The following is a 27,156-nucleotide window of genomic DNA, read 5'->3' as shown; positions in this document are numbered from 1 at the left end:
GACCTGTAAGGTCTGTGGACAATAAAACCCTGATTCCCGTGATACTTTTCTTGCTTGTGGTGCCCCTAGGCCCCACACCCTCAGAAGTGAGAGGATCTCTCTGTGACGATGAAGCCCCGACCCGTAGATACTCACACCCCAGTACAAACGGTCCTCTGCCATGCCCAGCTCCCATCACAAAGTGGCGAACAGACCACTCCGAGTAGCCCCGACCCTACTCTGGAAAGAGAAAGAAAGAGAGAGAGAGAGAGAGAGAGAGAGAGAGAGAGAGAGAGAGAGAGAGAGAGAGAGAGAGAGAGAGAGAGAGAGAAAGAAAGAAAGAAAGAAAGAAAGAAAGAAAGAAAGAGAAAGAGAGAAAGAAAGAAAGAAAGAAAGAAAGAGAAAGAAAGAAAGAAAGAAAGAAAGAGAAAGAGAGAAAGAAAGAAAGAGAAAGAGAGAAAGAAAGAAAGAAAGAAAGAAAGAAAGAAAGAAAGAAAGAGAAAGAGAGAAAGAAAGAAAGAAAGAAAGAAAGAAAGAAAGAAAGAGAAAGAGAGAAAGAAAGAAAGAAAGAAAGAGAAAGAGAGAAAGAAAGAAAGAAAGAAAGAAAGAGAAAGAGAGAAAGAAAGAAAGAAAGAAAGAAAGAAAGAGAAAGAGAGAAAGAAAGAAAGAAAGAAAGAAAGAGAAAGAAAGAAAGAAAGAAAGAAAGAGAAAGAGAGAAAGAAAGAAAGAAAGAAAGAAGAGAAAGAAAGAAAGAAGAGAAAGAAAGAAAGAAGAGAAAGAAAGAAAGAAAGAGAAAGAGAGAAAGAAAGAAAGAAAGAAGAGAAAGAAAGAAAGAAGAGAAAGAAAGAGAGAGAGAGAGAGAGAGAGAGAGAGAGAGAGAGAAAAAGAGAAAATGATGAACAGGTTAGCCAGACAACTAGATCTCCTGGCTAGACAAGTCCAGCCTCCCAAGCCTCCTCCTAAAATGAACCAGCAGGGGAGATATGTGACTTAACTCTACGTAAGCCACTAATCTGGTGAACTCACTCCCCGACCCTGAGCAACATCCCATAACCTTCTATAGGGCATTAGAACAAATCAGAAAAACACATGGAGAGACCTGTCTGGACTTACTCAAAATTAGAGGGGATTAGAGGGGATTCCTTTTGGCCAACCAGGGCTAAAGCTAGTTTCACACTAGCGGCAGTGGAGTCAGGCAGGCTATTCTGGCGGGTGAACAGCCTGTCGGATCCGTCCTGCGGCTAGTTCACGTGTGCCCCCATACTGCCGCTCCGTCCCCATTGACTATACTCGGGCTAGACTGGCAATTTAAGACAATTTAAATCCAAGACATGAAACAAGACAAGGGGGAGTCAGTAGAGAAATTTGCAGAGTGGAACAAATGTTCAGAGACCTGGGGTTCAGTAAAGAAGACGCAGTAATGAAAAAAAATGTTGTCAAATGCTTTTGCTGACGGTCTGAAATCACATAATCAGAAAATTGCCCGACCAGAATTTAGAGCAGTGGATCTGGAAACTCTCGTGCTAGCAGCAAAAGGAAATCGAAGCAGCCCCCAGATCCCACATAATGTACTCAGGCGGAGAAGGACCATCAACTGGGAAGGGACCCCAGACCCCCACTTGTTTGTTATGGGTGCGGTCAAAATGGATACTTCAAAAGAGAATGCCTGCGCCGCACGGGGTGCAGTCAGCATAGGACATAGGCAAGACAGATCCACACGTCGGCAGGGCAGATAACACCATGGCCCTGTTACCACCTCAATGTGGAGCTGCACCTACTGTGCAGCTCCAAGTAGAAGGCAACACCGATACGTTTCTTGTGGATACTGGTGCAGCCAAAAGTGTGCTCTGACGTGATGAGATTACTGATCCTTCGTTCCTTGATCTTTAACAGTACAATATGTCGGTATTGATGGCAAACCCCGGTCCTCTGTCCTGGATGTTTCTTTCTGCTGTGATGATCATGCAGGGGTTTTGTCCCAGGTTGTGGTGTCCAACACCTGCCCCCTTAACTTACTTTGGACGGATTTATTACAGAAGATGCAAGCCAACATACAATTCCAACCCGACGGCACAGAGGTATTAACCTCCCCCCTCTAGCCTGAAGAGACTATAATGCTAGCAGCCCTGCAGATGGTACACAATGCAGATACCACCGACACCATCAGTCATCCATCCCTCTTGAAATATTGAAGGCAATCACGGATACCCTTTGGTCCTCTGGTCCGCAAGATATAGGGAGACTAAGGCCTCCTGCACACGACCGTTGTGTGCACCCGTGGCCGTTGTGCCGTTTTCCGTTTTTTTTCGCGGACCCATTGACTTTCAATGGGTCCGTGGAAAAAACGGAAAATGCACCGTTTTGCAGCCGCATCAGTGATCCGTGTTTCATGGCCGTGAAAAAAATATGACCTGTCCTATTTTTTTCACGGCCAACGGTTCACGGACCCATTCAAGTCAATGGGTCCGTGAAAGAACACGGATGCACACAAGATTGGCATCCGTGTCCGTGATCCGTGGCCGTAGGTTAGTTTTTATACAGACGGATCCGAAGATCCGTCTGCATAAAGCTTTTTCAAAGCTGAGTTTTCACTTCGTGAAAACTCAGAACCGACAGTATATTCTAACACAGAAGCGTTCCCATGGTGATGGGGACGCTTCTAGTTAGAATACACTACAAACTGTGTACAAGACTGCCCCCTGCTGCCTGGCAGCACCCGATCTCTTACAGGGGGCCGTGATCAGCACAATTAACCCCTTCAGGTGCGGCACCTGAAAGGGTTAATTGTACTATCATATCCCCCTGTAAGAGATCAGGGCTGCCAGGCAGCAGGGGGCAGACCCCCCCCCCCCCCCTCCCCAGTTTGAATATCATTGATGGGCAGTGCGGCCCCCCCCCCCCTCTATTGTAATTATTCGTTGGTGGCACAGTGTGCGCCCCCCCCCCTCCCTCCCTCTATTGTAATAATTCCTTGGTGGCACAGTGTGCGCCCCCCATCGGCCCCCCCTCCCTCTATAGCATTAACAACATTGGTGGCCAGTGTGCGGCCTCCCATCTCCCCCCCCCCCCCCATCATCATTGGTGGCAGCGGAGTTCCGATCGGAGTCCCAGTTTAATCGCTGGGGCTCCGATCGGTAACCATGGCAACCAGGACGCTACTACAGTCCTGGTTGCCATGGTTACATAGCAATAGTACAATAGTAGAAGATTCATACTTACCGGCTGCTGGGATGTTCGTGTCCGGCCGGGAGCTCCACCTACTGGTAAGTGACAGCCTCAGGTCTGTGCGGCGCATTGCTAAATGAACTGTCACTTACCAGTAGGAGGAGCTCCCGGCCGGACACGAACATCGCAGCTCCCAGGTAAGTATGAATCATTGTACTATTGCTAGTAACCCGCTGCCACCAATGATCGGGGAGGGGGGAGGCCGCACACTGGCCACCAATGTTGTTAATGCTATAGAGGGAGGGGGGGCCGATGGGGGGCGCACACTGTGCCACCAACGATTTATTACAATAGAGGGAGGAAGGGGGGGGGCGGGGGGGCGCACTCTGTGCCACCAACGATTTATTACAATAGAGGGAGGAAGGGGGGGCGCACTGGCCACCAATGATATTCAAACTGGGGAGGGGGGGGGTCTGCCCCCTGCTGCCTGGCAGCCCTGATCTCTTACAGGGGGATATGATAGTACAATTAACCCCTTCAGGTGCGGCACTTGAGGGGTTAATTGTGCTGATCACGGCCCCCTGTAAGAGATCGGATGCTGCTAGGCAGCAGGGGGCAATCATGTACACAGTTTGTAGTATATTCTAACTAGAAGCGTCCCCATCACCATGGGAACGCCTCTGTGTTAGAATATACTGTCGGAAATGAGGTTTCACGATCTAACTCATATCCGACAGTATATTCTAACATAGGGGCGTTCCCATGGTGATGGGGACGCTTCAAGTTAAAATATACCATCGGATTGGAGAAAACTCCGATCCGATGGTATAAAAGGGACTCCAGACTTTACATTGAAAGTCAATAGGGACGGATCCGTTTGAAATGGCACCATATTGTGTCAACGTCAAACGGATCCGTCCCCATTGACTTGCATTGTAATTCAGGACGGATCCGTTTGGCTCCGCACGGCCAGGCGGACACCATGTCCGTGGATCCTCCAAAAATCAAGGAAGACCCACGGACGAAAAAACGGTCACGGATCACGGAAAAACGGGACCCCGTTTTGCGGACCGTGAAAATATACTGTCGTGTGCAATAAGCCTAAGGGTCCAGCCTGTGACGGTAGTCCTCAAGCCTGGGGCAATTCTCCCAAGATACTCTCTGTCCATGGCTCAAATGGATGCAGTAACAGATTCAAGTCTTCCTAAAGGTGGGAGCCATAGTTCCTACCACCAGCCCGTGCAATACACCCCTTTTCCCACTGAAGAAGAAGGGCAAGAAAGGTCAGCCTGACACCTACAGGATGGTACATGATTTATGGGCTGTCAATGAGGCCACTGTCTTGGAAACACCAATTGTCCCAAACCCAGAGGTCGCGCTACATTTTTTCTGGAAGAGTAAAAATACTCCTCTTACCATTTTTGAGGAGTATTTTTAGCCGATGAGGAGTACGAAAGTTACAGTAATTCAAATAGTTAATACGAAGGCCTACGTAACATTAAGGGTTTTCTATTTATGCAGGGAAACCATTACTAGTATTCTAGAACTGTCGTCCATGCATAAATAGCAAATTTAGACCATTTTAAATTTAGCTGACATCATATACTAAACATAAGACCACTGCCACCAGTTTTTGCTTGTATAGACGCGAACAGTAGACTCCTTATTACAGTCATTCCTCCAACGCCTAAAGCTGGGGACACTGTTACATGAGAGCTTCCCCCTCTGCAGTGGTCTCAGATTGTAGTTAACTGCATTTTGATAGAAAATGGACGTACTGCTATTGAAAACTATTAACTGCCTGAATAAGGTACGTTAAAAATAACTTTATTGTTAGTGTAGTGTATAAAGGATATTTATAAATACTTCTTGCTCAACTCACACCAGAGTGAGTTGAGGAGGAAGTATTTATAAATATCCTTTATACACCAGTTCACACTACTAGCCTGATCGCCAGATTTGGTGGAGAACCGATTTTTTTTTTTTATAAAAGAACACAATAAAGTTATTTTTAACGTACCTTATTCAGGCAGTTAATAGTGGTCTCAGATTGGATGCTAATGCTACGTAGTCTTAGGGTGGCACAGAGAGCTCTGCAGAGTCAGGTTGGCACAGTATGAGGCTATGTAGGCTTAGGGTGGCACAGAGAGCTCTGCAGAGGCAGGTTGGCACAGTATGAGGCTATGTTGGCTAAGGGTGGCACAGAGAGCTCTGTAGGGTCAGGTTGGCACAGTATGAGGCTATGTAGGCTTAGGTTAGCACAGGGCTCTGCAGGGTCAGGGTGGTAGGCTTAGGGTAGCACAGTGTGATAATGTACTGTATGTAGTGCACATAGTGGGATGTAGTGTGATTGTGTACTGTTATACTATTATAGTGTACATAGTGTGATAATGTACTGTATATACTGTTATAGTGTACATAGTGATACAGTATACGGTATATAGTGTGATAGTGTCATGGACTATAGTGCACATTGTTTAATAGTGTACGGTATATAGTGGGACAGTGATGCTTTTCCTTGGTCACTACTGTCTGTGTGTGAACCCGACCCTAAAGCTCATGCAGCCTCCTGTTCCATGGTGCTTGCAGCCTCCTCTCTTCTCCCCTGTTATCTCCAGGACTTGCATTGGCAATGAGAGTAGGGGTATCTGTAAGTCAGTCATGCTGTGACATCTATGTATCAGCCAGGAGGCATGTGCTGGGCCCCGCACCGGGTACACAGGCACATCACAGTCTGCTGCACCTATAAGCTGCTCCTCCTTGATTTTAATGGCTATGGGACAATAGAATGACCTGCCCTGAGGGTCTCCTTCCCGTGTCCTCTCTGTCTTGCAGCTGGCGGTCAGACCCAAGTCTGAGGTTGGTGTTGCTTGCTGCTGGTCTCCTGTTGGAGTGTCCAGCGCTGAGATCCTCGCTGACTTCTATAAGCAGGAGTCTGAAGCGCTCAGCCACTTTTCCTTACTGCTAAGCGCGGTAGTGAAGACGGTCCCCTAGACCTTCTATTGAGGCTGTCTTCAGTACCGCACTCAGCAGGGAGGAGAGACGCCGCTCAGCTGAGCGCTGCAGACTCATCATCACTATAGGGAAAAACAAGGCGATCAGATCCGGGACCCCCACTAAAAATTTCACAGCAAAGCCACTTACCCCGCCAGTGAGGATCGCGCGTCTCCTTCCTCCCTTCAGAGCGGTGTGCCATAAGCTCCGGCAGCCCACTCAAACTGACCAATAAAGCTCCCCACTGTAAGGAGCCTTGTTATTGGTTGTTTTGAGGCAGCAGCAGCATCGCTGCGCTGCCTTTGCCGTTCACTGCACTGATGAATGGCAGGGAAAAGTCTAAGGCGTATCGGTACGCCTTAGACTTTTTCCAGGGAGTAAAATGGCCTGAACAGGCGTCTATGACGCTTGTACAGGCGTTATTGCGACCTCTGCCCAAACCCTTACACCCTATTGTCAGCCGTATCTCCTGAGGCTACCAGTTTCACAGTCATAGATCTTGCAAATGCCTTTTTCTCTGTCCCACTGCATCCTGAGTATCTGTTTGCCTTCACACATGCACGATCCCAGTACACCTGGACTGTGATGCCCCAGGGAGCCCCAAATAGCCCCTCCCAGTTTAGCAAAGCCATGTCTTTCATACTGGACGAGTGGCGGCAAGGCCATGGATCTGTAGTCCTCCTCCAATATGTGGATGACCTCACCTTTGCACCCCTTACCTTTGCTCTGAAGCATCATTGTCTCTAATTTTCTTCCTAGCACAACAAGGGTGCAAAGTTAGCCTGGACAGTGGTGCAGAAACAAAGTTGTTTTTCTCTGACATTGCCTCAGCCAAGGGCAAAACACCTTACTGAAGAAAGGAAAAAGGCTATTTTAGACATTCCTCAGCCTACAACCCCTAAACAACTTCAGGACTTTCTGGGTCTTATCTCGTACTGCAGACCATGGATATTGGATGCCTCAATATTAATGCAACCTTTCTATGACTGCATCTCACACTCACCATTCTACCTTCCAGAAGAGGCACAGGGATGTTTCGAACAGCTTAAACTTGCAGCAGCCTCCTCTCCTGCATTGGCCCTACCCAATTATGACATCCCCTTTCGATTATACGTCATGGAAAGACAGGGCCATGCCACAGGAGTACCCTCAACAATATGGAGGCCGAAATCGCCCATTAGGGTATTACTCTGCCCGGCTGGATGCGGTCGCGAGAGGGACGCCCCCTACAAATCCTGGCCCCGCATGATATATTTCAGCCATTCTACAACAAACATAGCCAAAACACCTCTTAGCTGACCGACACCTTACAGTGCAGTGTTCATTACTTCTACCTGATTCTGTCACAATCTCTAGATGTCATGTGTTGAACCCCGCCTCCCTCCTTTTCCCTCAAGGGGGGGATAGACACACAGGTGTTCACTAACGAAGTCTACTCCGATGATGAATTTTACTCTGGGGACACACACGACTGTTTGGAACTAATCAAGCAGGAGACTGAGCCCCTACCAAACATTGAAGAAACGCCTCCCCAGATGTTACTCTTTTTGTGGATGGTTCCAGGTATGATGATGAACAAGGCAGATACCATACTGGCTATGCTGTAACCTCTCCAAGTGCTGTGCTACAGGCCCAACCACTCACCTGACAAATCAGCACAAAAAGCTTAACTCATTGCACTAACTGAGGCATGTAAGATTGCAGAGGGGAAGACGGCCAACATCTACACAGACTCCCGGTATGCTTTTGGAGTTGGCCATGATTTTGGACCCATATGGAAAAGTAGAAACTTCATTACAGCAAATGGAATAAAAAATGCGGAAGCCTTACAAAGACTGATTGAAGCTCTTGCCCTTCCAACTAGGGCTGCAATACTTAAAGTTAAGGCGCATTCCAAAATGGATACCGCAGAGACCCAAGTAAATGCTAAAGCGGATAAGGCAGCCAAGGAAGCAGCGTTGAGAGAAAGAAAGGAGACGGCAATCATGACATCAGCACCCCAAGGGTGGAAAGAGGAAGAGCGGGTATACCCAAAAGCCTTTTTCTCACAAAAAAAATCATTGAAGACAGACAGATCGCAGCATCTGACGAGGAAATTGAAATATGGGCCCAAAGAGGGGCTGGACCAGATGAAGATATAATCTGGAGGAAAGATCATCTGCTATGTCTGCCCAGAAGTCTGTACCCTACTGTAGTTTGTTGGGCTCATGGACCCACTCGCCTAGGAAAATCAGCCATTAATGATCTTATCTCTTTGATATGGTTGGCCCCAGCCATCTCCACGTTCACCACCCGGTATGTCAACAGCTGCATGGTGTGTGCCTAGTGTAGCCCAGGAAAACTAGAAAAGGTCCCCATGAAGTGCCTACCAAAACCCTTGTATCCTTTCTAAAGGATTCTGATTGACCACATACAAATGTCCCCTGCTCAGGGATTTCGATACGCATTAGAGGACATAGACATGTTCTCTGGATGGCCTGAAGCCTACCCCATGAAGAATCAGACTGCAAAAACAACTGTAAAAAAGTTATTAACCCCTTATGGACCGGGCTCATTTTCACCTTAAGGACCAGGCCATTTTTTGCAAATCTGACCAGTGTCACTTTATGTGGTGATAACTTTAAAATGCTTGACTTATCCAAGCCATTTTTTTGTCACATATTGTACTTCATGACACTGGTAAAATGGAGTAAAAAAAAAATTATAATTTTTAATTATAAAAAAATACCAAATTTACCAAAAATTTGGAAAAATTAGCAAGTTTCCAAGTTTCAATTTCTCTACTTCTATAATACATAGTAATACCTCCAAAAATAGTTATTACTTTACATTCCCCATATGTCTACTTCATGTTTGAATCATTTGGGAATGACATTTTATTTTTTGGGGATGTTACAAGACAAGTTTAGAAGCAAATCTTGAAATTTTTCAGAAATTTTCAAAAACTCACTTTTCAAGGACCAGTTCAGGTCTGAAGTCACTTTGTAAGGCTTACATAATAGAAACCACCCTAAAATGACCTCATTTTAGAAACTACACCCCTCAAGGTATTCAAAACTGTTTTTGCAAAAACTTTGTTAACCCTTTAGGTGTTCCACAAGAATTAATGGAAAATAGAGATACAATTTAAAAATTTAACTTTTTTGGCAGATTTTCCATTTTAATAATATTTTTCCAGTTACAAAGCAAGGGTTAACAGCCAAACAAAACTCAATATTTATGGCTCTGATTCTGTAGTTTACAGAAACATCCCATATGTGGCCATAAACCACTGTACAGGCACACGGCAGGGCGCAGAAAGAAAGGAATGCCATATGGTTTTTGGAAGGCAGATTTTGCTGGACTGGTTTTTTGACACCATGTCCCATTTGAAGCCCCCCTGATGCACCCCTAGAGTAGAAACTCCAAAAAAGTGACCCCATTTTAGAAACTACAGGATAGGGTGGCAGTTTTGTTGGTACTAGTTTAGGTTACATATGATTTTTGGTTGTTCTATATTACACTTTTTGTGAGGCAAGGTAACAATTAATAGCTGTTTTGGCACCGTTTTTATTTTTTGTTATTTACAACATTCATCTGACAGGTTAGATCATGTGATATTTTTATAGAGCAGGTTGTCACAGACACGGCGATACCTCATATGTATACTTTTTTATTTATTTATCTAATCCTTTACAATGCCGGCGGTGATCGGACAGACACATGACGTACCAGTACGTCATGTGTCCTTAAGTACCGGGACAACATGCCGTACCGGTACATCATGTGTCCGGAAGAGGTTAAATTACTAATGGATTACCTAATTATAGAAGTCTTGCCTTATGTGTGGACTGCTACAGAAAGGCCAATATTTGGAATTTAATTTTCTAAGGCATAGTACTGCTGAAATTATCAAGCAGACAAAAATAATAAAAACTTTTTTCTATGAATATATATATATATAAAAAAAAAATAAAATAAAAAAAATACCCCTTTCTGGTGAAAGTGACCCTTTAAAGGGGTTGTGCAGTGGCATAATACTGCAGCGGCAGTACAGCATAATTACAACTGCTCATCTTATTCAAGTGAATGGGAAGAGCAGTATAAGTATTGAAGAGGATGTAGTGCTCTCACAAGTGCTGTAACTCCTTCAAACGGGTAATTGGCATAGAGCTGCCTAGACCCACCAATCTGAGGATAGGTCATCAACGTTAGGCCTCTGCACAACCTTTTAAAAAGTGGATCACTGGTGGCATGTTTTAAGTTAATAATTGATGTGAAAATAAATTTTGATAACTGAAAATCCATACCTGTGCTTTATCTTCTGGGACATTTAGCCAGTGGTTGAAAGCCTGAGACAACTTTGTCCTGATCTGCTTACCTGGGAGAAAAAAAACTTGTTTTATTAGAGCTTTGAAAGGATCTCCTTAAAGGGGTTGTCTCACTTCAGCAAAAGACACTTATAATTCAGAGAAAGTTAATGCAAGGCACTTACTAATGTATTATGACTGTCCATATTGCTTCCTTTGCTGACTTTATTGATTTTTCCATCACAATATACACTGCTCATTTCCAGGGGTTACGACCACCACTGCAGAGCAGATACAAGGCGGCCGGGAAGGGAGCTGCTGTGCATGCGTACTTATGTGCGCTCCCACAGTCTTGGCCAACAGAGATGCCAGCAGATTTTTCCTGTAATGTGCAAGCACGGCCACCGCTGCTGGATTGCAGGGTGGTTGTAACCCCATATGAGCAGTGTATAATAATTGGAATGTCTACATAAATGTCATCTGCTGAAGCGAGACAACCCCTTTAATAGTTCAGTCACATGACCATGTACAATTTTCCATTCACAAAAAAAATAAAATTGTGGATCAGCGAAAAACGTGAATTGTTTGTGTGCTTTTCATTTTTCTCTCAAAGCAAAAATGAATCGGAAAAGTACATACACAGAGGGGGAGATTTATCAAACTGGTGTACAGTAGAACCAGCTTAGTTGCCCATAGCAACCAATCAGATTCCACCTTTCATTTTCTAAAGGAGCTGTTAAAAATGAAATGTGGATTCTGATAGGTTGCTATGGGCCAGTTCTACTTTACACCAGTTTGATAAATGATACCCATAGTTTCTTGAATTGGGTACAAATATTCGTTAAAGAAAAAAAATTGTGAATTGTCCTATTGACTAATATGGGTCTTTGTGCTGTGTTATTTATTTTAATTTTTTTTAAACAGACAGCACATGGAAAAGAAAATTGGTTGGGCCAATAAGCTAATAGAGCAACATATTTAGTAAGTTTTTGTTTAATTGATAAAGATGATTTTCCAAAATACATTGTTAAACTCCCTTTCTTTTTATGGACAACTCTAAGGCCTCTTTCACACGGGCGTTGCAGGAAAATGTGCGGGTGCGTTACAGGAACACCAGCGATTTTTCCGCGCGAGTGCAAAACATTGTAATGCGTTTTGCACTCGCGTGAGAAAAATCACGCATGTTTGGTACCTAAACCCGAACTTCTTCACAGAAGTTCGGGCTTGGGATCGGTGTTCTGTAGATTATAAGGGAAAATAATAGCATTCTGAATACAGAATGCATAGTAAAATGGTGCTGGAGGGGTTAAAAAAAAATATAAAAAATTTATTTAACTCACCTTAATCCACTTGCTCGCGCAACCCGGCATCTCCTATCTCCTTTGCTGAACAGGACCTGTGGTGACGTCACTCCGGTCATCACATGATCCATCACCATGGTAAAAGATCATGTGATTGATTATGTGATGAGCGCAGTGACGTCACCACAGGTCCTGTTCAGCAAAGGAGATAGGAGATGCCGGGTTGCGCGAGCAAGTGGATTAAGGTGAGTTAAATTATTATTATTATTTTTTTAACCCCTCCAGCGCTATTTTACTATGCATTCTGCATTCATAATAATGATCGGGTCTCCATCCCGATCGTCTCCTAGCAACCGTGCGTGAAAATCGCACCACATCCGCACTTGCTTGCGATTTTCACGCAACCCCATTCACTTCTATGGGGCCTGCGTTGCGTGAAAAACGCAGTATATAGAGCATGCTGCGATTTTCACACGACGCACAAGTGATGCGTGAAAATCACCGCTCATGTGAACAGCCCCATAGAAATGAATGGGTCGGTATTCAGTGCGGGTGCAATGCGTTCAACTCACGCATCGCATCCGCGCGGAATACTCGCCTGTGTGAAAGGGGCCTAAGGGCTGTTTCACACGAGCAAGTCCATAGCGGGAAACATGCTCTGTATGTGAGCGTGATCCTGCATTCTGGACTTGAAGGAGCACAAGGCATTATCCTGATTTATATGGCTATGTGCCTCTGCTTGACAGATCCAGAATCATAGTGACATAAAGCTGTCAGTATAATCCTGTATCAGTAAGGTCAAGCATAGGCACATACCCATATAAATCATGATAATGCCTTGTGCTCCTTGAGGTCCAGAATGAAGGATCACGCTCACATACAGAGCATGATTCCTGCTATGGGCTCGCTCATGTGAAATAGCCCTTAAAGAGGACCGGTCACCTCTCCTGACATGCCTGTTTTAATAGCTTAATGCTCAGTACTGCCATTTTCAGACTGTGCAGGGACACACACCCCCCCCCCCCCCAACTGGTCACCACTAGTGATGAGCGAGCATGCTCGGTTGAATACTGGTTTGGCTCGAGCATCGATATGCTCGGCACATGGCAGTACTCGGCCGAGTACCGCATGTGCTCGAGCGCCATACTCTAGTCTCCTCCCCGCATGTTTCACGGCTGCTAAGTAGCCAATAAACATGCAGGTAAGCACTGCCATCACTGTAATGCCAGTAGCCATGTTGGCTGCTGGCATTACAATGATTGGCTGGCCGGAACGCGTCATCGGGTGCTATATAGCACCCGATTACACATGCTCGGATCAGTCATAGTCAGGGAGAGCAGAGGGTAGGAAGGCAAAAGCAGTGTAGGGAGCGAAATTCTCAGTTATTATTCGCAGAAAGCTTTTCAAAGACCAAAAAGTCCTTTTAAGGACTAGTGTGTGTGTGTGTGTGTGTGTGTGTGTGTTTTAGAGCATCAATATATTTTTACCTGTGCTAAATTGATCAGTCTCAGGGACATCTGTGCTGAGGAAGGCACAGATAGTGCAGGGAGAGAAATTTGCTGTTTTTACTACCAAAAACTTTTCAAAGACCCCAAAGTCCTTTTAAGGACTACTGTGTGTGTATGTTTGACAGCAGCAAGATATTTTTCTTTAATACCTATTAGTGACATATGTACATCAACCTCAGACTGTCTTTTTGCGTAAATTCAAATAATCAGCGCCACATTTATTGTCTATAGTGTGCGTTTAATACACATCCGAGACATATACAGTACGCCATCCGAAAACTGTTTCTTTAGCGTAAATTTAAATAATCAGGGGCCAGTCCTCAACTACTGTCTCTGTAGTGTGTGCGTGTAATACACATCTGTGACATATACAGTACTCCATCCGAAAACTGTTTCTTTAGCGTAAATTTAAATAATCTGGGCCTAGTCTAGTGTCCATATTCTGTGGGTTTGTGTGACATATACTGTCCTGCATCAGAAAACGGTGTGTTTACCGGACTGTAAAACAATCTGCGCCACATCTAGTGACAAAACCATTAATATGAAGGCGGCGAGCACTAAAGGACGGGGAAGTGGGCGTGATGCTGATGGTGCACGCAGAGGCCGTGGCCCTGGGCACAACGAAACTGTACCTGCTGCCAGTGCACCAGAAAAATAAAATTATATAAAAACATCCATCGTACCCAGCTTCATGTCCAACTTAGCTGGGCGGCGCAGGACAACACTGTCCAAGTCGGACCAGTGCGAACAGTTGGTCGGTTGGATTGCGGAAAATAATGCTTCCAGTCGGTAAAGTACCACGCTCTCTTCCACTAAGTCCAGTCTCTGTAGCCAAGAGTCTGGTCAACCGAATCCTCACTCTGATCATCCTTCCTCCCACCATGGAGACGATTGCCAAACGAGTGATCCCACACTTGGATATTCCAAGGAGCTCTTTCCAGTGCCACTATTATATTTGGCCCTCGCGCCCAGCACGCTTGAAGAGGGACGTGAGATATTGTGCCCCGATTCCATACCTCTTGAGCCTTCAGTCTCAAGAAGATGACTGTGGTGAACGGCAATCATTCGTTCACGAGGTGGATGAGGATGAGACAGTTGGCAATCACTGAGGTTGTGGTTAGGTCAAGTCAGGAGGATGAGCAGAGTGAGGAAGTGGAAGAGGAAATACCCTAATAAGTGGGCCGAACGCCTGGGTCCACAATCTGGGTCTGCGGGTCACACCACTTTGGAGCTCGGCAACCTGACACACATCCCATGCCTAGCCTACGTCTTAAACTTTCACAGGGTCAGCTCACCTTCTGATGACGACAGCAAAGTCTTGCCTGTTGGTACTCTGGCACACATGGCTGACTATCCCACGACCCTCGCGTTATACGCATTTTAGATAACACGGATTACTGGTTGTTCACCCTTCTCGACCTCCGCTACAAAGAGAACTTCTTATCTTTCATTCCTCTGGTGGAGAGGACAAGCAAAACGGTGCTATACCAGAAGATGCTTGTTGAAAAATTGCTCCAAAAGTTGATAGGGCAGACATCGAAATGGATCGTCGCCGTGACAGGGATGCGCGATCGCCTAGAAGTTATCTAGAGTCAACAAAGGGGCAGCAGGCCCTCACCTACAAGTCCAGTCTCAGTAGCCAAGAGTCTGGTCAACACAATCCTCACCATGATGGCACACTGGGTGAACGTTGTGGAGGCCGGAAGCAAGTTGGCTGCTGGCACCAGACTTGCCCTCCAATAGATCCTTGTTAACAGAAAGTGTACTTGTTCCAAAAACAGGGTCGCTTAGGAGTGCTGTATCGTCACTACCTCCCCGAGTCGGGAGTGGGTAATTGCTGCGCGCCTGCTGCCTTCCTTAGAGGCTTGTGCTTTAATAACTTGACCCACCCTCTTTGGGTGGTTCACAATTAGGAAAAAAAAAAAAAAGGGGCAAGGCAACAACAGCCAATCAGATTTCAGCCATTGACCTCCAATGGATGTGGTATCTCTTTCTCAAGCTCCCTCTCCGGCATTGAACCCTGATTCCCCGTTACCCGTAATCACCATGGTAGGCGCAGAAAAGAACATCGAAAGTTGATAGGGCAGACATCCAAATGGATAGTCGCCGTCACGGGGACGTGCAATCGCCCAGAGGTTATCTAGGGCAGCAGGCCCTCGCCCCTAAGGTTTTAGATGGCCCTTGCACCAAATGTTTTTGAGGGTCACCAGCAGGCCATCAATCATAATTTTTCAAGGGTGTGTATGATGCCCTCCTTTATGTGTAACAAAGGGTGTTTTGGAGTGCCGGTTCCTTGTAATTTTTGGCAGCCCTTTCACTTAGTGCAGGGATGCTCAACCTGCGGCCCTCCAGCTGTTGTAAAACTACAACTCCCACCATGCCCTGCTGCAGGCTGATAGCAGTAGGCTGTCCAGGAATGCTGGGAGTTGTAGTTTTGCAACAGCTGGAGGGCCGCAGGTTGGGCATACCTCACTTAGTGCATAGGCTTTATGAGTGTAGGAGTCCCACTACCTGAACAATTGTACCACAATGTGAATGAGGCCCTCCCTTATGTGATATACAGGCTGTTTCGGAGTGCCTCTTGCTTGTAATTTTTTGCAGCACTTGCACTTTATATACAATTGAATATACAGGAAAGAATGTTTCCTAACAATTCTTCCAGTAAAATAGATTTTTGGGGTGTTTTGTGCGTATTTTTGTCAGTCTGTAAAAGTGGCGTACAAGTCGGACAACATGGTTCCCAGCAGCGACCTGGGAGTCCAAGATGCAGCCAGACATCGTCCCTATGCTGTTCCCTATCCATTTCTGTGGTGTTTCTGTCACTTTCTGACTTTTTACAATGGACCAGGCACCCTCCCCTCTTCAGAGCAGGGGGTGCCTGGGTGTCTCCCATTGACTTCCATTATACTTGGGTGCTCGGCCGAGCACACGAATATAGCAATGTGTTCGGGCTGAACACCCAAATACTTTGGTGCTCGACCATCACTAGTCACCACCCCTCTGTACCCTTACTGCAGATATAATAAAGGAATGGTACAACATTGAGACATAAAAATAGATGCTCCAGAATTGTTGTTACAGGGGGAATACACAAAGCCATTAAAACAAGCATGTCAGTAGTGGTGACAGGTCCTCTTTAAGCATATCTAAAAAATAAATTAAATAAATAAACACAGCAGATTAGTACCTATGAAACTGGCTGGCCTGTTGCACGCGCCCTTATGTGCTGAAAAAAATGATGTTTTAATATCTGCAAATGAGCCTCTAGGAGCAATGGGGACATTGCAGAGAGAGCAGAGCCTCGAGGTGTAACAGCAATGCTCCCGTTGCTCCTAGAGGCTTATTTGCATATATTAAAGCATAATTTTTCTCAGCAATGCAGAAACATTTGAACATGGGACCAACATAGATGTGTTCAGATGCCAAGTGCACATGTAACAGTGTCATAGGTACAAATCTGCTGATAGACTACACTGCTCAAAAAAATAAAGGGAACACTTAAACAACACAATGTAACTCCAAGTCAATCACACTTCTGTGAAATCAAACTGTCCACTTAGGAAGCAACACTGAGTGACAATCAATTTCACATGCTGTTGTGCAAATGGGATAGACAACAGGTGGAAATTATAGGCAATTAGCAAGACACCCCCAATAAAGGAGTGGTAGTGCAGGTGGTGACCACAGACCACTTCTCAGTTCCTCTGCTTCCTGGCTGATGTTTTGGTCACTTTTGAATGCTGGCGGTGCTTTCACTCTAGTGGTAGCATGAGACGGAGTCTACAACCCACACAAGTGGCTCAGGTAGTGCAGCTTATCCAGGATGGCACATCAAAGCAAGCTGTGGCAAGAAGGTTTGCTGTGTCTGTGAGCCTAGTGTCCAGAGCATGGAGGCGCTACCAGGAGACAGGCCAGTACATCAGGAGACGTGGAGGAGGCCAACAACCCAGCAGCAGGACCGCTACCTCTGCCTTTGTGCAAGGAGGAGCACTGCCAGAGCCCTGCAAAATGACCTCCAGCAGGCCACAAATGTGCATGTGTCTGCTCAAACGGTCAGCAACAGACTCCATGAGGGTGATATGAGGGCCCGACGTCCACAGGTGGGGGTTGTGCTTACAGCCCAACACCGTGCAGGACGTTTGGCATTTGCCAGAGAACACCAAGATTGGCAAATTCGCCACTGATGCCCTGTGCTCTTCACAGATGAAAGCAGGTTCACACTGAGCACATGTGACAGACGTGACAGAGTCTTGAGACGCCGTGGAGAACGTTCTGCTGCCTGCAACATCCTCCAGCATGACCGGTTTGGCATTGGGTCAGTAATGGTGTGGGGTGGCATTTCTTTGGAGGGCCGCACAGCCCTCCATGTGCTCGCCAGAGGTAGCCTGACTGCCATTAGGTACCGAGATGAGATCCTCAGACCCCTTGTGACACCATATGCTGGTGCGGTTGGCCCTGGGTTCCTCCTAATGCAAGACAATGCTAGACCTCATGTGGCTGGAGTGTGTCAGCAGTTCCTGCAAGACGAAGGCATTGATGCTATGGACTGGGCTGCCCGTTTCCCAGACCTGAATCCAATTGAGCACATCTGAGACATCATGTCTCGCTCTATCCACCAACGTCACGTTGCACCACAGGCTGTCCAGGAGTTGGCAGATGCTTTAGTCCAGGTCTGGGAGGAGATCCCTCTGGAGACCGTCCGCCACCTCATCAGGAGCATGCACAGGCATTGTAGGGAGGTCATACAGGCACGCAGAGGCCACACACACTACTGAGCCTCATTTTGACTTGTTTTAAGGACATTACATCAAAGTTGGATCAGCCTGTAGTGTGTTTTTCCATTTTAATTTTGAGTGTGACTCCAAATCCAGACCTCCATGGGTTGAAAAATTTGATTTCCATTTTTTTATTTTTGTGTGATTTTGTTGTCAGCACATTCAACTATGTAAAGAACAAAGTATTTCAGAAGAATATTTAATTAATTCAGATCTAGGATGTGTTATTTTTGTGTTCCCTTTATTTTTTTGAGCAGTGTACCTTTAATCTGGCATATTAGATCTAGGTCAGCCAAACAAATCAATTTCAGGGGGTTTGCCTGACCATCTAACATGTGTGGCATCCTCCCAACTCTCCCCTAAATGCCGATGTCTGATGAGATAAGAATGGGGCATGCTAAATTCCAACTGGATAAAATAAGACATTCCTGGCAGCAGCTTACCTTCTCCATTCACAATGTATCAGCCAAGCAGAGCATTTAGGGAGGACAAAACAAGGGTTTGCCCGACAGTGATCTCATATGTATAGCCAGATTTTGGATCAGATTCTACACCAGCATTGTTGTTGCTAGATTTGGCATTTGGGCAATTCCACCCACTATCACTGATGTGATACAGGGAATTTACTAGCACACAGTAGAGCCTTATGCACTCCATCTACCACCATATGGAATTGTATTACATGGTACTAATGCTTCTAAAGCAACACAGCATCGAACAGAAGAAGCAAACAGAGGTACAGCATGACCCATACATGTTTATGTGTGCTATACTACTGTTACAAACAAAGCAGAGCTGGTATAATACTGTAATGAGCATATGTACATGAGCCCTGGGTTTCCGCCATTAAATGCTTTAAGCTTGAGCCAATACACTCAAGTTGCACATTTACTTCACCTGAAAATCACATGAATGTAGGCATTTTATGTTGATGGCTAACATGTTTATTTAAGAAACAAAAATTGTTGCTTCTCAAAAATGATAAGCAATATTCTGGCAATAAACATAAGTACATAGTAATGTACCTGGCAATTGAAGCAAGTATTTGTAAGGCTCCAGTAAGATTCTTTCCGAGGAGTTGGCCATCATGTTTTGTCCTCAGAGGTGTGAAGCAAACGGAAACACTACAGTATAAAAAAATATATATCTACTGTATTGTTAAACCTTTTCCTAAAAGGAAAAAGTACAGTTATAGTTTAATATGTGATATATTTTACAATATATTTTTTTGTAGTTAACATTTGGAGTTGACATATTATGAATGAATCACACCCAACTCTGATCCCATCAAATGCCCACAATAAGGCTCTTGCACACAAACTTTTTTTGCGTTCCGTACACGGAACCATTCATTTCAATGGATCCGCAAAAAAACAAAAAAAAACCCGGAAGGAACTCCTTATGCCTTCCGTTTCTGTATTTCCGTTCAAAGATAGAACATGTTCTATTAGGGTCCATTCACACGTCCGTAGTGTATTGCGGATCCGCAATACACCCGGCTGGCACCCCCATAGAACTGCCTATTCTTGTCTGCAATTGCAGACAAGAATAGGACATGTTCCATTTTTTTTCCGGAGCTGCGGACCGGAAGATCGGGGTCGCGCTCCGGAAATGCAGAAGCAGAGAGCACATAGTGTGCTCTCCGCATCCATTCCTGCCGCATTGAGAATGGATGGGTCCGCACCTGTTCCGGATATTGCGGATGTGTGAATGGAACCTTATTGTCCGCATAACGGACAAAGATAGTACTGTTCTATCAGGAGCCAGCTGTTCTGTTCAGCAAAAAAAACGTAATGCACGTGGATGTCATCCTTATTTTTTGCGGCCCGCAAAATACTGAAAAAGCCATATGGTCGTGTGCAAGAGGCCTAATAGAGAAAATAAGTCTTAAAGAGAACCTGTCCCCAAAATATACCGTGCAATCTGCGGGCAGCATATTATTGAGCAGGAGAAGCTGAGCAGATTGATATATAGGTTTTGTGGGAAAAGACTCAGTAAAACTTGTCATTTTTACATTTATATCTTAAGCCCTGTGAATACCTATCAGTACAGGAGGAGGTGTTATTGAAGACTGACAGCTATCTCTCTATGCATACTTACAGTATATAGACACAAAGAAAATGCTATCAGTCACTGATAACACCTCCTTCTGTACCGATAGTTCTTCATAGGAAGTGGAAAAAGCAAAGATATAAAATATATAAATTAAAGGTTTTATTACATTTTTATCTACAAAACTATATCAGTCTGCTCGGGTTCTGCTCTATAACAACAAGGTACAGTCAGATTTCATTGCATTTTTTGGTGACAGGTCCTCTCTAAAAAGGGGGTTTGTCAAGTTTAGTTATTAATTTACCAGCATAGCACAAAGAAGAAAGCACACGTGAACAGGACTGGGTGGCTGCTCAAAGGAAGGGTCAGTGGAAGAGGGCAGTAGCATGGCACTGTTGTGACTTCTTGTTATGAATAAAATGGCTGGTTTTTACACTAGTCACAAAAAGTTAGGGATATTTGGCTCCCGGGTGAAATTTATGGAAAACGTAAAAAAGTTCACACTACAGTGAAATTATATCATGAAAATAGGGCATTTATGTAGAAGCATGCAATGGTGATTTGCTTTTCTCAAACTATTTATTGAAAACAAAAGCCAACAACATTGGTGGGTATACCCCCACAAAAAATGTCAATGTCTCAAAAACTTGTGTGGCCTTCAGCATCAATTACAGTTTGACAACTATGTTTCATGCTGTTTACAAGTCCACTTATTGTCTGCTGAGGCACGGCATCCCACTCAAGGTCATTGAGGTTCTGGGGTACAGAGTTACAAGCCTTTACAGGTGATCCCATAGGTTTTCAATGGGATTTAGGTCTGGAATTAAGGTACCTCAGTCTCCAGCAGCTGTTCCCTAATGATGCAACCTCGATGAGCTGGAGCATTGCTGTCCATGAAGATGAAATTAGGCCTGTTATGTTCATTAAGACGCACAATGACTGGATTAATGATGTAAATCAAGTAGTATGGGCTTGTCACTGTACCATTCACAAAGTGTTGGGCAGTTCTGTATTGACCAGACACTTTTTCACACTATAACACCACCACCAAAGGCAAACAGTGGCTGATGCATAGTGGTCTCCTTGACGTCTCCTACATTGTTGGCAGCCATCATTTCTGCTCAGTGCAAAGTGAACAGCACTGAGGCCCACTGGTCCTTCGTCCATGCAAGACGATGAGGCCTGTGGTCAGGTAGCCTTGCAGGTTGTCTAGCACACAGACCACGCTGATGTAAAAATTTTGAATGGTCTTGAATTGGGTGCCTCTCACCTCATTTAAATGTGCCTAGAGTTGTGCGTCAATCATCATCCGGTTCCACAATGAAGGGGTCATCAGTGTGGGATGTGGCCAAAGGACATCCACTTCTATGCCTTTCTTTGACTCTTCCAGTCTCTCTGTATCTTTGTTGCAACCTGCTGATGACACTCTAAGCTCAGTGGCCACTTCTGTTTGAGAACATCCTGCTTGAAGCCTCGCAATAGCGAGGTACTGTCGATCAATTGTTAGGTGTCGCCTTGGTCTCAAGATGTCAAAATTTGAACAGCATGATGAGGAGGACTGTTTAAATACCAATTCTAATTAAACCAGGAAATTTATTGGGAGATTTATGGATCAAACACCGGTTGTGAATTTTGCCGTTAAGCTCCTTGTTAGAGAACAGCAAGTTGTGCAAAAAGTACTGAAACAATGAACAGTTGGACATGTGCATTCAAAGGTTTAGAGAAGGTCACATTAAGTTCTCCTGTAAAGGTTACAGTGCATTTTAGATTCATCCTGAAATGTCACCCACAAGCCAAATATCCCTAACTTTTTGCGAGTAGTGTATATGGTTGCCTTTTACCTTATATTGGTCCCATGGCTAGTATTACGAGTCTATTGTACAGTCAACAGGCACATTCGTTTATTTAATATACACAAGTCAACCCCTAAGAGCCAGTTCAGACCTGAGCGTTTTACAGCGCGTTCCTACGCGCTGTAAAACGCTCAACAAGGAGAAACCAATGCTTCCCTATGGGAATGGTTCTCACCTGGGCGTTTTACAGCGCGTACGGTCGCGCTGTAAAACGCCCGACGCTCAAACAAGTACATGAGCGTTTTTTCGGGCGTTTGTCGCGCGTTCCCGTACATAGACTTTCGGGAACACGCGACAATGTGTGTTTGCTTGTCTCTGTATGCGCGATTGTAAACGCCCGTACAATCGCGCATACAGAGCGCTCCTTTCAGAACGCTCCGGTGTGAACCCAGCCTAAAGGAAACCACCGAGACCTCTGAGATTCGGGGAAAGAAGTATACCCAAGTCCGTTCTCTGTATGGGGCGGTAGTGCACTTCTGTCCACCGCTCCATTTATTTTTATGACTATTGTGCAGATAAGTGATAAATAAGGTTTTCTGTGTAATGTGGTAATGTCAACAGGAAAGTATATGGTAAAGTCCTGGAAGGGGTGTATATCTCACCCAGGTTCCTCAACTGGGTGAGGTAAGTAAGATCCAGAATGGTGCTGGCTTTAGCATATATAGTTGCTGAAGCTATTTTCTTTAGGCTACATGCACACAACCGTTGTGCGTTTTGCGGTCCGCAAATTGCGAATCCGCAAAACACGGATGGCGTCCGTGTGCGTTCCACCATTTGCCGAAACGGCATGGACAGCCATTGATATAACTGGCTATTCTTGTCTGCAAAACGGACAATAGGAAAGGTACCACGGAACGGAGTAACGGATGCGGACAGCACACAGAGTGCAGTCCGCATCTTTTGCAGCCCTATTGAAGTGAATGGGTCCGCATCCGAGCCGCAGTTTTTGCTAAACGGTCGTGTGCATGAGGCCTTAGTACTTTATGGGCTGGATTTTATCGGACTGGGGAAGGTAGGCTTGGTAGAGGGACCTCCCCAGTCCACCCTATTCCGGGGCATGTTTTCCCCTAGCCGGAGGGATCTCCAGGTGTAGCGATCTGCGATCAATAAGGGGAAATAAAAATCTGTCCCAGGCTGTCAGTCTGGGGGAAGTAATGTCTGGAGAGAAGTCCAGGAGGCTGACTGCTATCCTGACTAAAGAAAAACCTGATGCCCTGTGTGACCTGTGCTTTATAGGTGAGGGAGATACTATCTGTATTACTTAGGGCTCTTTCACACTTGCGTTGTCCGGATCCGGCGTGTACTCCACTTGCCGGAATTACACGCCGGATCCGGAAAAACGCAAGTGAACTGAAAGCATTTGAAGACGGATCCGTCTTCAAAATGCGTTCAGTGTTACTATGGCACCCAGGACGCTATTAAAGTCCTGGTTGCCATAGTAGTAGTGGGGAGCGGGGGAGCGGTATACTTACAGTCCATGCGGCTTCCGGGGCACTCCTGAATGACGTCAGAGCGCCCCATGCGCATGGATGACGTGCCATGCGATCACGTCATCCATGCGCCTGGGGCGCCCTGACGTCACTCTGGAGCGCCCGGGGAGCCTCACGGACGGTAAGTATACTGCTCCCCTGCTCCCCACTACACTTTACCATGGCTGCCAGGACTTTAGCGTCCCGGCAGCCATGGTAACCATTCAGAAAAAGCTAAACGTCGGATCCGGCAATGCGCCGAAACGACTTTTAGCTTAAGGCCGGATCCGGATCAATGCCTTTCAATGGGCATTCATTCCGGATCCGGCCTTGCGGCAAGTGTTCAGGATTTTTGGCCGGAGCAAAAAGCGCAGCATGCTGCGGTATTTTCTCCGGCCAAAAAACGTTCCGGTCCGGAACTGAAGACATCCTGATGCATCCTGAACGGATTTCTCTCCATTCAGAATGCATTAGGATAAAACTGATCAGGATTCTTCCGGCATAGAGCCCCGACGACGGAACTCTATGCCGGAAGAAAAAAACGCAAGTGTGAAAGAGCCCTTAGTGCTCAGACGAGCAGGATTTGTTTTGCGTTTTTGTTGCCGAAAGTGTAAAGGCTATTTATTTCTGCTGTTTGTGCCACAATAAAGTGGAACCTGATTTGAACTATTTCCTGTTGTCTGCACCAGAATCTGTCACCGCCGCCCTGCTTCAGAGAGCAATCCCTGACAATAGCCATATTCAAAGACATATTACATCTGATGATAGTTCTCATACCAATCCCAAAATACAACAAATAAAACTTCTGCCCAGAAAAGGCTTGTATTTTCCCAAGAGAAATGCAACAGCACCACAATGCTCAATGCAGCATCTCCGAGATGCGGATGTGCGAGTCCACTTTCTATCTTCTAGATGTACTCCAGCATTTTTGCTCTGATGATCTATCCTTACAGTAGGCCATAAATATCTGTACTTGGGATCATGCTCAACCCCAGCCACTTGACTGATGAACGTGTCATCACTGGCCTAGAAAAAAAGAGAGACGGCCGCGGTGCTACTGCGAATGCAGCAGCCTTCTCAAACAGTTGACCGAAGGGGGTCCCAGGTGTCAGACCAGTAGTGATCAGATACTGATGACCTATACTGAGGATAGGTCATCAGTTATAAAGTCATGGAAAAACCCCTTCAAAGTATATTTAGACAGTGCGGTCAAGTTGCCATTTTTACTGTGGCTGCCAAAAATACAAGTCAAAGTGGTGTGGTTTTAAACACTGCCAGTAGTAACTAAAAACCACAACTTCACAGCACCGTTTGAATGTACCTGTCCCCAAGGCTACTTTCACATCTGCGTTTTTGCTGTCCAGTTTTGAGATCCGGCTTGGGATCTCAAAACCACAGCAAAACGCATCTGTTTGAACAATGCAACCGGCTGCATCCGTTCAGAACGGATCCGGATGTATTATATTGAAAATGAAGAAACCAGATCTGGCACTAAAACCATTGTAAGTCAATGGGCATGTCTGAAAAAACCTGGATCTGGCATCATTGACTTACATGTTTTTTTAGAGCCTGCTCTGGCTTCTTAAATTTCCCATGCTGCACAAAAAAACGCTGCTTGCAGAACAGAATGCATTCTGGTGCACTCAGTTTGTTCAGTTTTGAGATCAATGCCGGATCTCAAAATTAGACACAACGCAGATGTGAAAATAGCCTAAGGCCTCTTTCACACTTGCGTTGTCCGGATCCGGCGTGTACTCCACTTGCCGGAATTACACTCCGGATCCGGAAAAACGCAAGTGTACTGAAAGCATTTGAAGACGGAACCGTCTTCCAAATGCTTTCAGTGTTACTATGGCACCCAGGACGCTATTAAAGTCCTGGTTGCCATAGTAGGAGCGGGGATTGGGGGAGCGGTATACTTACAGTCTGTGCGGCTCCCGGGGCGCTCCAGAATGACGTCAGAGCGCCCCATGCGCATGGATGACGTGATCCATGTGATCACATGATCCATGCGCTTGGGGCGCCCTGACGTCACTCTGGAGCGCCGGGGAGCCGCACGGACGGTAAGTATGCTGCTCCCCCGCTCCCCGCTACACTTTACCATGGCTGCCAGGACTTTAGCGTCCCGGCAGCCATGGTAACCACTCTGAAAAAGCTAAATGTCGGCTCCGGCAATGCGCCGAAACGACGTTTAGCTTAAGGCCGGATCCGTATCAATGCCTTTCAATGGGCATTAATTCCAGATCCGGCCTTGCGGCAAGTGTTCCGGATTTTTGGCCGGAGCAAAAAGCGCAGCATGCTGCGGTATTTTCTCCGGCCAAAAAACGTTCCGTTCCGGAACTGAAGACATCCTGATGCATCCTGAACGGATTTCTCTCCATTCAGAATGCATTAGGATAATCCTGATCAGGATTCTTCCGGCATAGAGCCCCGACGACGGAACTCTATGCCGGAAGACAAGAACGCAGGTGTGAAAGAGCCCTTAGAGATGTGTGCAGACACCTGGTGTTGTTCCTAACAAGAAAGAAGTTCACTTAAAAGTTACTAGGACCCTGGGTGGTTCTCAATGATTCTGTTGATTCCAGATATTTTACCTCTGCTCATCTGACATTCAAAGTGTAGAAGAGTTCTTTTTGATCCCTGGGAAAGGCAGGAATATTTCTTAGTCTCGATGAAAAGTGTAAGACACCTTTGACAAGAAGCCTGGGTCCAACTTAAGGACTATCCTGTCTTCCAGAATTCTCAGATATGGTTCTGAAATAGAAATGGCCTGCAATTATCCTGTCCTCTGGGCCCAAGTAATGGCCACTAGAAAGCAGTTTTCAATGAAAGGAGTTTTAGGGTACAGTTTAACGGCTCAAAAGCAGGTCTAAAGACACCATTCAAGGGCTTCTACCACCAGAAATACTGTTATGTAGCTGACTGATATAGTGATGCGCTAATGTCAGCACTACATAACAGTATGTTTCTAACGTTAGTCTCTGCAGCCGTTTTATTGTATGCTAATGAGCCTCTAGGTGCTATGTGGGCATAAAATCAGCACCTAGAGGCTCCGTCCACTCATGCTTTATCCCGCCCAGGTCCAGTGTTGTGCCCGCCCAGCTCCTCTTGATTGATGCCACTGTTCCCTGCATCGTTGGCGAAATCCCGCGCCTGCGCCGTTCACTTCTGTCTTCGGCGCAGTGAGTGAAGGCCACTCTCCTGATGCCGGCTTCCTCACTGTGACGTAGTCGGCGCAGGCGCAGTGAGAAATCCGGCACCAGGATCGCATCATTCACTAACTGTGCCGAAGACAGAAGTGAACGGCACAGGTGCGGGATTTCGCCAACGATGCAGGGAACAGTGGCATCAATCAAGAGGAGCTGGGCGGGAACAACACTGGACCTGGGCGGGATAAAGCGTGAGTGGACGGAGCCTCTAGGTGCTGATTTTACGCCCACATAGCACCTAGAGGCTCATTAGCATATTATACAAGTGCTTATTTTACAAAAACGGCTGCAGGGACAAATGTTAGAAACATACTGTTATGTAGTGCTGACATTAGCGCATCGCTAATGTCAGTCAGCTACATAACAGTATTTCTGGTGGTAGAAACCCTTTCAACACTATTGTTATATCCCAAGGACTGACAGACTGCATCGACGGTGGGTGAATACGGGATACCGCACAAGTGAAAACCCTGACCTGTCTATGATCTGCTAATGGGAAATCTAAAAACCAGGGTTGTGTCACTTCAGCAAATAGCATTTATCATGTAGAGCACGGGTGTCA

General features: G+C 45.7%; 1 protein-coding gene across 3 annotated transcripts in view; it reads right to left on the bottom strand.

Moving 5' to 3' along the window:
* The window catches only part of GGPS1 (geranylgeranyl diphosphate synthase 1), a 131,737-nt gene that overhangs the window by 10,323 nt on the left and 94,258 nt on the right, over positions 1–27,156 (bottom strand). Inside the window, exons 1-3 of one of the 3 annotated variants that reach the window (XM_040429309.1) lie at positions 21,334–21,489; positions 19,037–19,181; positions 10,428–10,498 (exon numbers count right to left, since the gene is read on the bottom strand). In XM_040429309.1, the coding sequence (XP_040285243.1) occupies positions 10,428–10,498; positions 19,037–19,100 (135 nt within the window). In that variant the 5' untranslated portion in view covers positions 19,101–19,181; positions 21,334–21,489. Of the gene's footprint in view, positions 1–10,427; positions 10,499–19,036; positions 19,182–21,333; positions 21,490–27,156 lie in introns of those variants that run through there. The other 2 variants (XM_040429308.1, XM_040429310.1) reach the window with 2 other exon arrangements.

Source organism: Bufo bufo, chromosome 4 (genome assembly GCF_905171765.1).
Source record: "Bufo bufo chromosome 4, aBufBuf1.1, whole genome shotgun sequence".
Classification (NCBI taxonomy): domain Eukaryota; kingdom Metazoa; phylum Chordata; class Amphibia; order Anura; family Bufonidae; genus Bufo; species Bufo bufo.
The sequence above is the reverse complement of the archived record's forward strand: the minus strand, read 5'-3'. Positions and strand labels throughout refer to the sequence as shown.